Source organism: Ictalurus furcatus, chromosome 4 (assembly GCF_023375685.1).
Source record: "Ictalurus furcatus strain D&B chromosome 4, Billie_1.0, whole genome shotgun sequence".
NCBI lineage: Eukaryota > Metazoa > Chordata > Actinopteri > Siluriformes > Ictaluridae > Ictalurus > Ictalurus furcatus.
The window spans coordinates 19898142-19910488 of record NC_071258.1 but is presented as its reverse complement, the minus strand read 5'-3'; the positions used below and the strand labels follow the sequence as shown (position 1 = coordinate 19910488).

The window sequence follows — 12347 nt, the reverse complement described above, 5'->3', positions numbered from 1 at the left end:
AAAAGGAAACTGTACATTTAGTAAAACTGTAAATTAAACTTTGCTTCTTTTATGAAAGAATAATGCATTTGTATGTTTGTCATTGATATTTCCAAACTTACATTGTTACTGAGGAGAAGCAAGTACTCTTATTTGAATATTTTAAAATGGTTACAAGTTCTCCTTGTTTAGCCACATGGTGGCGACTTTTTGCTAAATTTAGTTCTGACTATGTCATGGGTTGTGATGGGCTGGGCCAAAAAAAATTAATTTACAGTAGCTTCAAGACTCATTTGCAGCTCTTGAGTGATGAAAAATGGCCTTGTTTAAACTATGCACAACTTGCAAACGCTATTGGCCTTTTTGTAAAATGCAACACACACAAATATTTTGACTCCTCCTACTGGTGTTTACCCTGCCTCCCTCACCTATCTGTTCCCACCCTTCTCTAACCTAAATCCTAAAACGGTTTGAGCCTTGGAGTGTGTAGGGGTGGAAGGTTGTTGTGGTGGGAAACAAGAGGAGAGAAAAGGAGGAAAAAAGGGAGGGGAGTAGACCCAACCAAGACATTCAGTGCTGAGTGCATAGTGAAGACATGTTCAGAGCTGAGTCAAAAGCTTGTTTGTAGAAGACGATTTTTTTTTATTATTATATCCTTATATGTAAAAACTGTTTCTGTGATTTAAGTATTAACAAGTGAAACAGACCATTGTTATGTTTTTATATTTTGGAGGTCTTTTTTTTACAGCAGCATAACAGGTAAGAATAATCTAAGCTGATTATATTTTGTTACCTGTAATATTTGCATTAGATTTTATTCCCTAATGTATGTATATCTATATCTTTTTCTCCTGTAATACTTCACTGTTACATATTCTTTCATAGATGTCTTTTAAATAGATTTCAGTATAGTAATTATAGTAAATATACCTAATTTCTAGGTCTCCTCTTATGCAACACAGCTGCAGTTAATGAAAATCATGAGCTGGTTCAAAATCCCCAAAAACTGATTTAAAAAAAATTTTTAAATTGCAGGGAGCATACATTGAGCCAGATGATTTAAGAACAAGAATCTGTAAGCTGTCCTCATATTCTGTCTGAATAACCAAGGCCATGTTGCCCTTTATGCTTCTTAAATACACCCTGTGGATCTACACTAGCTTTGAGACTAAAGTGAAATGCACATTCAGGAATTTTCCATCTCTGCAAATAGTTAGGCTTGTTAGAAGTCCTAGTTCAAAAACTTGCTTCTTTCTCCAGATAAAGTTGGAAATTATTTTAAACCAAGTTACTGAACTCTGTGGTTTATTATCTGAGATTTATTATTTTGGTGTGGCGTTTTTTCTTCAGGAAAAAGAGAACTCCATTATCTGTGAAAATTTTTCGAGTAAACAGTACATCTAGTCCTCTAGACTAAAACTCTTTGCAAAAAGTTGGGAAAATACAGGATATATATTGAGTAATTTAGCCTAAGAAAGCAGTAAACTGAAAAATGTTTTTAAAACTACAGCATTGTTTTATACAACAGTTATTTATTTATTTTAAATTTTTCGAAAATTAAACAACAGGCCTGAAATGTGAACATTGTAGCTGGTGTCTTTGGGTTCCTGAATTGAAGAAGAATCTCTTAAATATACAGAAATGAGCTATGTATGTGGATGAAGGGGTGTGTGTATGTGTGTGTTTCCGAAGTAAATGCCAACATTTTCCAGACAAGCACAGGCCATGGGAATACACAATATCCAAAAGAAAAAGACGTCTTTATTATTGGAGTGTAGCATATTTTCTAAGTAAAACATTCATTTCAGTGTATTTAATAGGGCAGAAATGCACTTGTAATTCTTCTTTTGCCAATGCGTAGTAAATAGTTGTTTTTTTAGTTTGTTGTCCAAACACATTTATAAGGACGGGAGGATATCTTACAATTAAAGAGAGAGAACTGAGATTCTTACGGCCTAAAGCACATTTTACAATAGTCAAGATTATTTACTTCATCCTCTTTTTTTTTTTTTTTTTACTAAACTTAGGAGGCATACCTACGCTACCACCTTGTATAAATACAGGAAAAAGGAGATTAGCCTGTAGAGCCAAAGGAAACAAATACACAGAGTCCAAAATAGACCCATAAATTAAATCAGTGAAGCAAAACCATTATAAAGACCCACAGTCTCCACATTATGTCTCGCTGGGGGCGGAAAAACGTCAAGAAGACCCCTGAAGTGATCAGGACAGTCACGGAGGGGCTGAAGTCACTGTATCGTAAAAAGCTTTTGCCCATTGAAGAGTACTATGGTTTTCATGACTTCCACTCACCAAGTCTGGAGGATGCTGACTTTGACAACAAACCCATGGTACTAGTGGTTGGTCAGTACTCCACAGGAAAGACTACTTTCATCAAGTAAGAATATTATTCATTCATAGTTTGAAAAGATAAGAAATACAGCACATCTAGGATGTGTTGGCTCTTAAAAAATAGAAAACTACCTGAAAAAAGGAAATCAGTTGATCTCTTTTCCCAGGTACCTTCTGGAACAAGAGGTGCCTGGAAGCCGTGTGGGTCCAGAGCCTACTACAGACTGCTTCACTGCCATCATGCATGGTGACATGGAGGGAATAATCCCTGGAAATGCTCTCATAGTGGACCCCAACAAGCCCTTCCGCAAACTCAACCCCTTTGGAAACACTTTCCTGAACAGGTTAATGAAAAATTGCGCATAACCAAATATGCTGTTTCTTAAACATGAGAAGCTGTTAGTGAGAATGGAAAAGTGAGAGAGAATGTATTACCCAATCACTCCTCCTTTAAGAGGTAGGCAGAGTAAGGAGCAAGAGGTAAAGGAAAATTTTTGATCCATGGAATTTCAAGTGCCTGTGCCAAATTTCTGAGGGAGGAGGGACTTGCCTTATTTGTGGAATCATAGAGAAAGGGTGAGATATCACAAGAGATAGTCATAAAAGCTAGCACACTACAGCAGAAGCTGTAATGCATGACACTTAACAGGGTTTACAGAGTGTCAGAGTCTATACAGAGCAGGACAAGTTGAACAGAAATATTTAAGACTGAAAGAAACTCTCTTTACATTTTCTGAAACCAGTCTGTCACATAATGATTTATCCTACAGTGGTGCTTGAAAGTTTGTGAAACCTTCAGAATTTTCTGTATATCTGAATAAATATGACATAAAACATCACCAGATTTTCACACAAGTCCTAAAAGTAGACAGAGAACCCAATTAAAAAATGAGAAAAATATTATACTTATTAAGGAAAATTATATTGATATAATCCAATATTGCACATCTGTAAGTAGCAAAAGTATGTGATCCTTTGATTTCAGTATCTGGTGTGATCCCCTTGTGCAGCAATAACCGCAACTAAACATTTCTGGTAACTGTTGCTCAGTCCTGCACATCAGCTTAGAGGAATTTTAGCCCATTCCTCAGTACAGAACAGCTTTGACTGTGGGATGATGCGAGTCCTTCCACAACATTTCTATTGGATTAAGGTCAGGACTTTGACTTGGGCAGTCCAAAACATTAACTTTATTATTTTTTTAACCATTCTTTGGTAGAATGACTTGTGTGCTTAGGATTGTTGTCTTGCTGCCTGGCCCACTTTCTTTTGAGATTCAGATCATGGACAGATGTCCTCACACTTTCCTTTAGAAGTCGCTGGTATAATTCAGAATTCATTGTTCCATCAATGATGGCAAGTCATCCTGGGCCAGATGCAGCAAAACAGGCCCAACCATGATACTACCATCATGATTCACAGATGGGGATAAGGTTCTTATGCTGGAATGCAGTGTTTTCCTTTCTCCAAACATAATGCATTTCATTTAAACAACAACAACAAAAAAGTATTTTGGTCTCTGTCCACAAAACATTTCTCTAATAGCATTCTGGCTTGTCTATGTGATTATTAGCAAACTGCAGAAGGGAAGTAAAGTTCTTTTTGCAGAGCAGAGCAGTTCTCCTTGCAACCCTGCCATGCACACCATTGTTCAGTGTTCTCTTAACGATGGATTCATGAACATTAACATTACCCAATATGTGAGAGGCCTTTAGTTGCTTAGAAGTTACCCTGGGTTCCTTTGTGACCTCATGGACTATTACATGTCATGCTCTTGGAGTGATCTTTGTTGGTTGACCACTCCTGGGGAGGGTAACAATGGTCTTGAATTTCCTCAATTTGTACATAATCTGTCTGCCTGTGGATTGGTGGAGTCCAAACTTTTTAGAGATGGTTTTGTAATCTTTTCCTGAGGTCCTCAGAAATCTCCTTTGTTCATGCCACAATACACTTCCACAAACATGTGGTGTGAAAATCAGGCTCTGATAGAGCCCTGTTCTTTAAATAAAACAGGGTGCCTACTCACACCTGATTGTCATCCCACTGATTGAAAACACCTGACTCTAATTTCACCTTCAACTTAAGTGCTAATCCTAGAGGTTCACGTACTTTTGCCACTCACAGATATGTAATATTGGATTATTTTCCTTAATAAATAAATGACCAAGTATGATATTTTTGTGTCATTTGTTTAATTGGGTTTTCTTTTTCTACTTTTAGTACTTCCGATGATGTTTTAAGTCATATTTATGCAGAGATATAGAAAATTCTAAAGAGTTCACAAAGTTTCAAGCACCACTGTACTTGCTCAAAACAAGCTCAGAAATTTATATATGAAGCAGCTGAAATTATGATATAAAACCATATATTGTAACTTGAAACAATTAGTATGTACAAATATCAAATAAAAAAAAGTCTGACCTAAAGGAGACTTGAGTAGCTGGTGCTCTGATCAAACATAGTAGTTTCTGATACTGTATTTTTGTTGTGCTGTGACTCTGTCCTGATAGTAGTCACCTCAAATCAGGGGTTTACTTATTTCCATGTTTTTTAGAATGTTTTGAGAGTGTCACTTTTTCAATTTCCTGCCCTGGAAATTGGTCAGCTTTATAAATCCATTTGCAGGAGGAAGTGGCTGTGTTGTTCTAAGCATCCGATCATTAGTGGGCCACATTGTTTGATTCTGGCAGCACTGATCATTTTCCTTCAGGAAGCCCCTGTGCTTTTAGAGCACCACTTCCACACAATGGCCCAACCTGGGAGGGGTGCAGACCAGAGTATACGTTAGATCATTTCTCACAGCCATGATACAAGGGGAATGGAAACTTCTGCATAGCTCTGATTCATTCCAAGGTCCTCAAGAGGACAACAGTTCTGACTTTAGCTTTTATTGTTCATCACTATGTGTTTAAAGAATGGGTCATTTTTATACATTTTAAGTAACGAAAGGCAAAGTTTAGAAAATAACATGTCAGGAAACATTTGCAGCTTGAGTTCTCACTTTATAGTTTATTGTTGAATAAATGACAATATATTGTTAGATTCCAGTGTGCGCAGCTGCCCAACCAGGTTCTGGAGAGCATCAGTATCATTGACACCCCTGGCATCCTGTCGGGAGCTAAGCAGAGAGTGAGCCGAGGTGAGGCCAACACTAAAGGTGAGGGGCCAGTGGTGTGGGGAAAAGGAAGAAACTCCACCCTGAAGTAACTGCACCCATCTGCATTAGTCACCCTGCACCGTGCTAATCCCCTGTAAAATAAATAAAGAAAGAAATACTGCTACAGTATTCTGAATAAGAGAACCTGTAGCTGTGAATTCTGTGAATTCCTTTTCTTATGGTAAAACTAAACTGAACCAAGAACATGTGCTGTATGAGAATCTCTGCTGATGCTTTTCATGTTGCTTTGTGCATTTTCTATCCATTCTAACATCAGAGTTCATGTATGATCCTAGCCGTTAGCCATTTGACAGAGAAACTACATGGATACGCCCTAAAAAATAAATCTAAAAGACTCCGCACTTTATAAAAGTGTCAGGATCTGACATACATTTGTGTTACATTGATAGGGGAAAAATGCATATTCAGATAGCAGACATTGCCAAGTTATTCCACTGTGTCCGTGTGGGAGAGCTTTAGCTAATGTCTGATTTATCTCAAATATGTTGCATCTGAAAACATCTGTGTCACATCTGACACACTGAGTGGGAGAGTGACACACAGGGTGTGACAGTCAGGGAGAGGGAAAAGAGAAATGCATAAGCATGGCAATGATGTAGGAATGAAAGAAGGGCTGTAGACAGATAGAGGATAACTAATATGTATTAGCTTCTATTTTTATTCTAGTAAATAAGAAATAGTGTTTTGGTTAAAGCTGTAAAGAAGCATATACAATGACTTGCTAGCTGTTGAAAAAAAATGATCACTTCAGTTTGTCTATCCTCTTTCTTTAGGCTATGACTTCCCAGCTGTCTTGCGTTGGTTTGCTGAACGGGTAGATCGAATTATTCTCCTTTTCGATGCCCACAAGCTGGAGATTTCTGATGAGTTTTCAGAGGCCATAAGTGCTTTGAAGGGCAACGAGGACAAACTGCGTGTGGTGCTTAACAAGGCTGATATGGTTGGGACACAGCAGCTGATGCGAGTATATGGTGCTCTCATGTGGTCTCTGGGGAAAGTGTTTGGAACTCCTGAAGTGCTGAGAGTATACATTGGCTCATTCTGGTCTGAACCTCTCATGGTCCCAGACAACCGGAAGCTATTTGAATTGGAAGAGGAAGATCTTTTTGCTGACATTCAGAACCTGCCACGAAATGCAGCCCTCCGCAAGCTCAATGATCTGGTCAAGAGAGCCCGTCTAGTCAAGGTGAAGTATTTTGTGCTGAATAATTTGTTGATAATAATTGTGTTATTATTAGGTTGATATCTCAGACCTCTGGCAAAAAAAAACTTAAAATAATCAGAAAGAACTAAGCATTCTTTTAGCATCTCAATCATCCATGACAAAATATTTAGATCATTTTATTTGCGGCTTTACAGAAATCCAGATTTAGATCCAGAACATGCAATATATTTGGAAATACCAGATAATATACACTCACCAGTCACTTTATTAAGAAGATTATCCGCATCCACGCATTATCCAATCATGTCAGCAGTGCAATGCATAAAACCTTGAAAATACAGGTCAAGAGCTTCAGTTAATGTTCACATCAGACATTAGTGGTCTCAGTGACTTTGCCTGATGCATGGCTGTTGGTGCCAGTTCTCCTGAGTGTCCAGATCTCCTGTCATTTTCACACACAATAGTCTCTATAGTTTACACAGAATGGTGCGAAATACAAACAAACAAACAAAAAAACATCCAGGGAGTGGCAGTTCTGCAGGAGGAAATGCCTTGGTGATGACAAAGATCATAGGAGAATACAGAGAGTGGTTCGAACTGACAGGAAGGCTATGGAAACTGAAATAACCATGTTTTACAACTGTGGTGAGCAGAAAAGCATCTCAGAAGGCACAACAGTTGGACATTGGGTTCCACTTCTGTCAGTCAACAATAGGAATCTGAGACTACAATGGACACAGAATCACCCAAACTGGACAGGTGAAGACTGGAAAAAGACCAGGTGGTTTTGGTCTGTCAGTCTATCCATTCTCCTCTGACCTCTCTCATCAAGACATTTCTGCCCACAGAAATGCTGCTCACTGAATGTTTTTCATTTTTCACATCATAAAGTAGCTTTTTATAAGCTTTACGTGGTCTGACAGTGCAAACAAAAGACATTCTTTTGCGGGGGAGTCCATGGGTGGGAAATGACATTACAACTGGCAGATTACAACTTACAAGGCATCACTGAACTTGCACTGCTGCCATCTGATTGGATAATATAATACAAATGTAGGTCCTTGTCTTTAAGAAGTCTACCTCCAGGGTTTTTTTTTTGCACTCCAGTATCATACATATTTTTTATTTTTAACTATGCATGTTGACAAAATAGCCTATTTTCCATCCATCAATCCATTTTCTATACCACTTATCCTACTGGGTCATGGGGAACCTGGAGCCTATCCCAGGGAACATTGGGCACAAGGCGGGGTACACCCTGGACGGGATGCCAGTCCATCGCAGGGCACAATCACATACACATTCACACCCATTCATACACTGTGGACACTTTGGACATGCCAATCAACCTACCATGCATGTCTTTGGACTGTGGGAGGAAACTGGAGTACCTGGAGGAAACCCCCCACAGCACTGGGGAGAACATGCAAACTCACAGGGTAGTGGCAGGAATTGAACCCCCAACCCTGGAGGTGTGAGGCAAACATGCTAACCACTAAGCCACCGTGCGCCCCAAATAGCCTATTTTATTTATTTATTTATTTATTTATTACATACTTTCCATGCAGTCAGTATAACATATTTTACTGCCTATGTAATAGTACATCACTTGAGTAAACATGTCAGCTGATGGGGATAAATATCTGTAATACATATTTAATATCTGCTCACTTTACAGGTTCATGCTCACATAATCAGTTACCTGAAGCAAGAGATGCCTTCTGTCTTCAGGAAGGACAATAAGAAAAAAAATTTGATCCACCAGCTGCCAGTCATCTTCTCCAAGATCCAGTTGCAACATCACATTTCCCCTGGAGATTTTCCTGACAGTGCCAAGATGCAGGTCTGTGCAAGCTAAAACAGCTAGTGCTGCTTTCATAGAGACACTTAGAGTTTAGAGTTTTGTCAGCTTTTTTTTCTTTCTTTTTTTTTTTTTACACAACTTTAATAGACCCATGGTGGGAAGGAATTGTGATGATATATAGAGATCTTTGAATAGCTGCTTCAAGTTCAGCACTTCATGGATTGATGATATTTGTATCATTACTTATATTACTTTTACTATGCTACATTTAGTATCCTTAGAGATGATACCGATATTGATTTTGATTATAGAACTGCAAAAACCAAGTGTTTTTTTAAGTAAAAATGTTATAATTAAAAATACACAATGTATCTAACACCCTATATGAAGACCCTGTTCTTCCCTTTGCCTCTCTGGGAGGAAACTACTATGTCATACCATTAAAGAGAGGGGGTCCCTTTGAGAAAGAAAAAACTTTTGTGAACCCCTTTTTTCTGCAACGTCCTGCAAGCAGGAGGTCTAAATGTTAATGATATAAAAATCCAATGTTAAAACTGCAAATGCCATCATTATAATTAGTCCCACTTGGATATTAATTAATCATAATTAATCTTTTGTATTCCATTCCTTTTAGGTATATGAAACATTAAACTGTCTTTTTTGTTGACTTTTTAGGAACTCCTGGAAGGTCATGACTTCACCAAGTTTAAGTCCCTGAAACCCAATATGATGGCTATGTTGGATGAGCTGTTGTCCACTGACATTGCCAAGTTGATGCCTCTCCTCAGGCAGGAGGAGCTGGAAGCAGGAGGTCAACCTGGAGTCCAAGGTGGGGCTTTCTTGGGGACCCGAGCAGGACCCTTTGTGGAGGGTGACCCTTTTGGAGAGAAAGTTGAGGATGATGGTGAGGATGGAGAGGTGGGAGAAGACTGGATTGTGACTAAGGATAAGCCCAAGTATGATGAGATCTTTTACAACCTTGCACCCAGTGAGGGCAAGCTGAGTGGTACCAAAGCCAAAGATTGGATGGTGAGCACGCGGCTACCCAATTCTGTGCTGGGTCGCATATGGAAGTTGTCAGATGTGGATCGTGATGGCATGTTGGATGATGAGGAATTTGCCCTGGCTAGCCACTTGATTGAGGTGAAACTTGAAGGGCATGGCCTGCCTCCTGAATTACCTGCTCGTCTGGTGCCTCCTTCTAAACGCAGACAAAAAGGATCTGATGCCTAGACAATACAAGCTGCCAATTATGTTTACTAGATAGTTTTCTTGTCAGAATGCATATTTAATATAATTATTGGCATCCTTCTTAAAAATGAGCAAAAACAATTGTATATAAATTAAACATTATCCACAATAATTCAAAATTTCCACTCAAATGCTAGGAGAACCTATTCAACTTTGTTCTAACAAAAATAATTATCATATTAGCAAAATAATATAATTTTCTCAAAAATATATTATAATGAATATTTGACACTGTTTGAAGCATTGCAAGATAGAAACCCTTCCTTAGATTATCTCACAAAATGCAGCACCTAAACTTTTTCGTCATTTACACAACCACTAACACAAATGGACTACACTCAAGGAAAAACATTTATGCTTTGAGGCCGTTTATGGCTGATGATTCAGGGATTCAGAACCAAACATACTTCCAAACAGTTGAAGAAATACCTACTTTAAAAACTAAGTACACAAACTTATATAAAGGAGCTTCTGCATGTGTCTACAAGTGACTTCAACCTTTCTAAGCAGGAAGTAACTGAGTGCTGTTATTCAATCCAGACAGACTTCCAAATAATTAATTGTGCCAATAATTTTGAAACCAGTGTTTTGTAGAAAAAAATATGTATGTACAATGTCCCTCTATGTTTGAACTCACATCGCATATTCTTTTATACATATTAATTTTTGCACATTTTCATGAAGGGTGCCAATAAGTCTTTCAGGCCATATGCGCTCATATGTAAAGCTCTACCTAACTTAGTGAAAGATCTTCTTGATCAGTAAAGACTTCAGAAATAAGAAGCGATTTAGCTCTTTGGGGAAACTGGCAATATATATATAATTTAATGTATGAAATGACAATATGCATTGAGTTAAGAAAACTGTCTATGGGTCTGCACTGTTTCCTTTCTTCAGAGCTATCATTCCTGAATCACAGCTGCCTCTTCACCTACTGTCTCTGTCTGTGTCTCTGTTGCTAACTACCAATGCAGCTTTAGTTTTAAAATATAAATAACATTTTTAAAAACTAGCTTGATTAAGCTAACATCAAATTAAAAAAAGAGAAATTGAGTATCTGGGATATGCATACAACAGTTACCTAGAGGTATAATGCTAAAGAATTTTATGACTTATAACTCAACACAGTATTACAAAACATGAATTTCAAAATGTGAGATTTTGCTTACATCAATGCATACTAGGAATTTTACTGGTAAATTTCTTATTAATTTCATGCATTTTAAACAAAATTATGTTGTTGACTACTGTACAACACTTTACTGATTGCTTTATAATGGATACCATTATTATAAAACCAAATAAACTGTGCTCTTTTGTTCTGTATACTTTTCTCGGGCACTATACCTTTTCATAAATGTTTTGTAATGTCTTAATTTAGTTAGGTATAATGGACCACTCTGCACAGTTCTTGAATTAATATTAAATAACATTCATTTTTGGCTGTTTATATAGGAGTTGGAAGAAAATTCACTTGTCTAAAGATCCATACAATCAGCTCTAATCTTTAAAAGCTCTAGTCTTTATCTAGGGCTTTATATCTAGGACTCTATAAAGTCCAATAACATCATGAGGAAGACTATTGTATTTTAAAGCATCAGTACCAGCATATTCCAAATATGAATCTTAAAGAGCAAAGCATTTTCTCTCTGATATGTACATACATAAACTGCTACTAGAAGAAACCATATTTTATATGTTATATTCCTTTATTAAAATATTTGAATATGGGAATATTGTCATTTCAATGTAAATGTGAATATTCAGACAGAAATGCATTAACAAGAACATGAACACAGAAATGGTTCTTCCCCTTCTCACATATGCTTGTTTTCATAGTGACAAACCAATAAACAGTGAGTCACAGTTATCCGTGCCAAAATCCCATACCACCATTTTCCATTTTCAAGGGTAACTGCTGCCCTCCCTTTCTTTTTGCACTTTTTCTCTTTAACAAAACCTCTTTTAGTTCTGTTAACTTTGAACACATGGCAGATGTTTCTAAAGGAAAAGATAGTCGTCAACACCACCCCCCCTCCCCCCCACTCTATTCCACCACTCTTTCATGGAAGTATACACAAATGAGAAACAGAAATCAACTATCCATTCCTCCACACTGACTGTTTTACAGTGTGACTCACATGTGAAGAATGTGGTGGGCTGGACTGAAGAAGTTATTAATATACCTTTTCCTAGGGTCCCACAAGTTTTCTAAGACACAGTCAGCAGTGTATCCTAATGAAAGGAGTTGAAAGCATGTCCATATTTGGATCCCCCCCCAGGCCATATTAACTTCCAAGCCTGTACTTTGTGTACTGTCTCTTTTTGTGTGTGTGTGTGTGTGTGTGTGAGAGAGAGAGAGAGAGAGAGAGAGAGTGAGTGAGTTAGCTAGCTCAAGTCCCAGCACCACCAAGCTGTCTGCTGGGCCTTTGGTTGGTTGTATAAATGAGACAAATGGAAATAGCTCTGGATAAGGGTGTCTGCCAAATGGCATAAATGTGTGTGTACATGACAATTGGGAAAAAGAGAAGGCGAACAAAATTAACAAATAAGAGAGTGCCTCTTTTTGATATCGCTCATAAAATAAAGTTCTGATAAAACACATACCATCATTAAAT

The 12347-nt window shown here is 37.8% G+C and overlaps 1 protein-coding gene across 2 annotated transcripts; it reads left to right on the top strand.

The window, feature by feature from the left end:
* The first annotated feature begins 438 nt into the window (after window positions 1-438).
* ehd2b (EH-domain containing 2b) lies at window positions 439-11055 on the top strand. 2 transcript variants are annotated; one of them, XM_053623254.1, is made up of 7 exons: window positions 439-738; window positions 2007-2377; window positions 2499-2675; window positions 5373-5488; window positions 6283-6695; window positions 8353-8517; window positions 9154-11055. In XM_053623254.1, the coding sequence occupies exons 2-7, from the start codon at window positions 2157-2159 to the stop codon at window positions 9709-9711; spliced, it is 1650 nt and encodes a 549-aa protein (XP_053479229.1). In that variant the 5' UTR covers window positions 439-738; window positions 2007-2156; the 3' UTR covers window positions 9712-11055. The 2 variants fall into 2 exon arrangements, with proteins under 2 accessions (XP_053479229.1, XP_053479230.1); XM_053623255.1 differs by having other exon boundaries at window positions 440-738; window positions 5373-5470.
* Window positions 11056-12347: the final 1292 nt, after the last annotated feature.

Coding starts and splice junctions, on each gene's coding strand:
- ehd2b (XM_053623254.1), top strand. CDS start 2,157: ATGTCTCGCTGGGGGCGGAAAAACGTCAAGAAGACCCCTGAAGTGATC. Junction 2,378..2,498: donor GGAAAGACTACTTTCATCAA/GTAAGAATATTA, acceptor CTCTTTTCCCAG/GTACCTTCTGGAACAAGAGG. Junction 6,696..8,352: donor AGAGAGCCCGTCTAGTCAAG/GTGAAGTATTTT, acceptor CTCACTTTACAG/GTTCATGCTCACATAATCAG.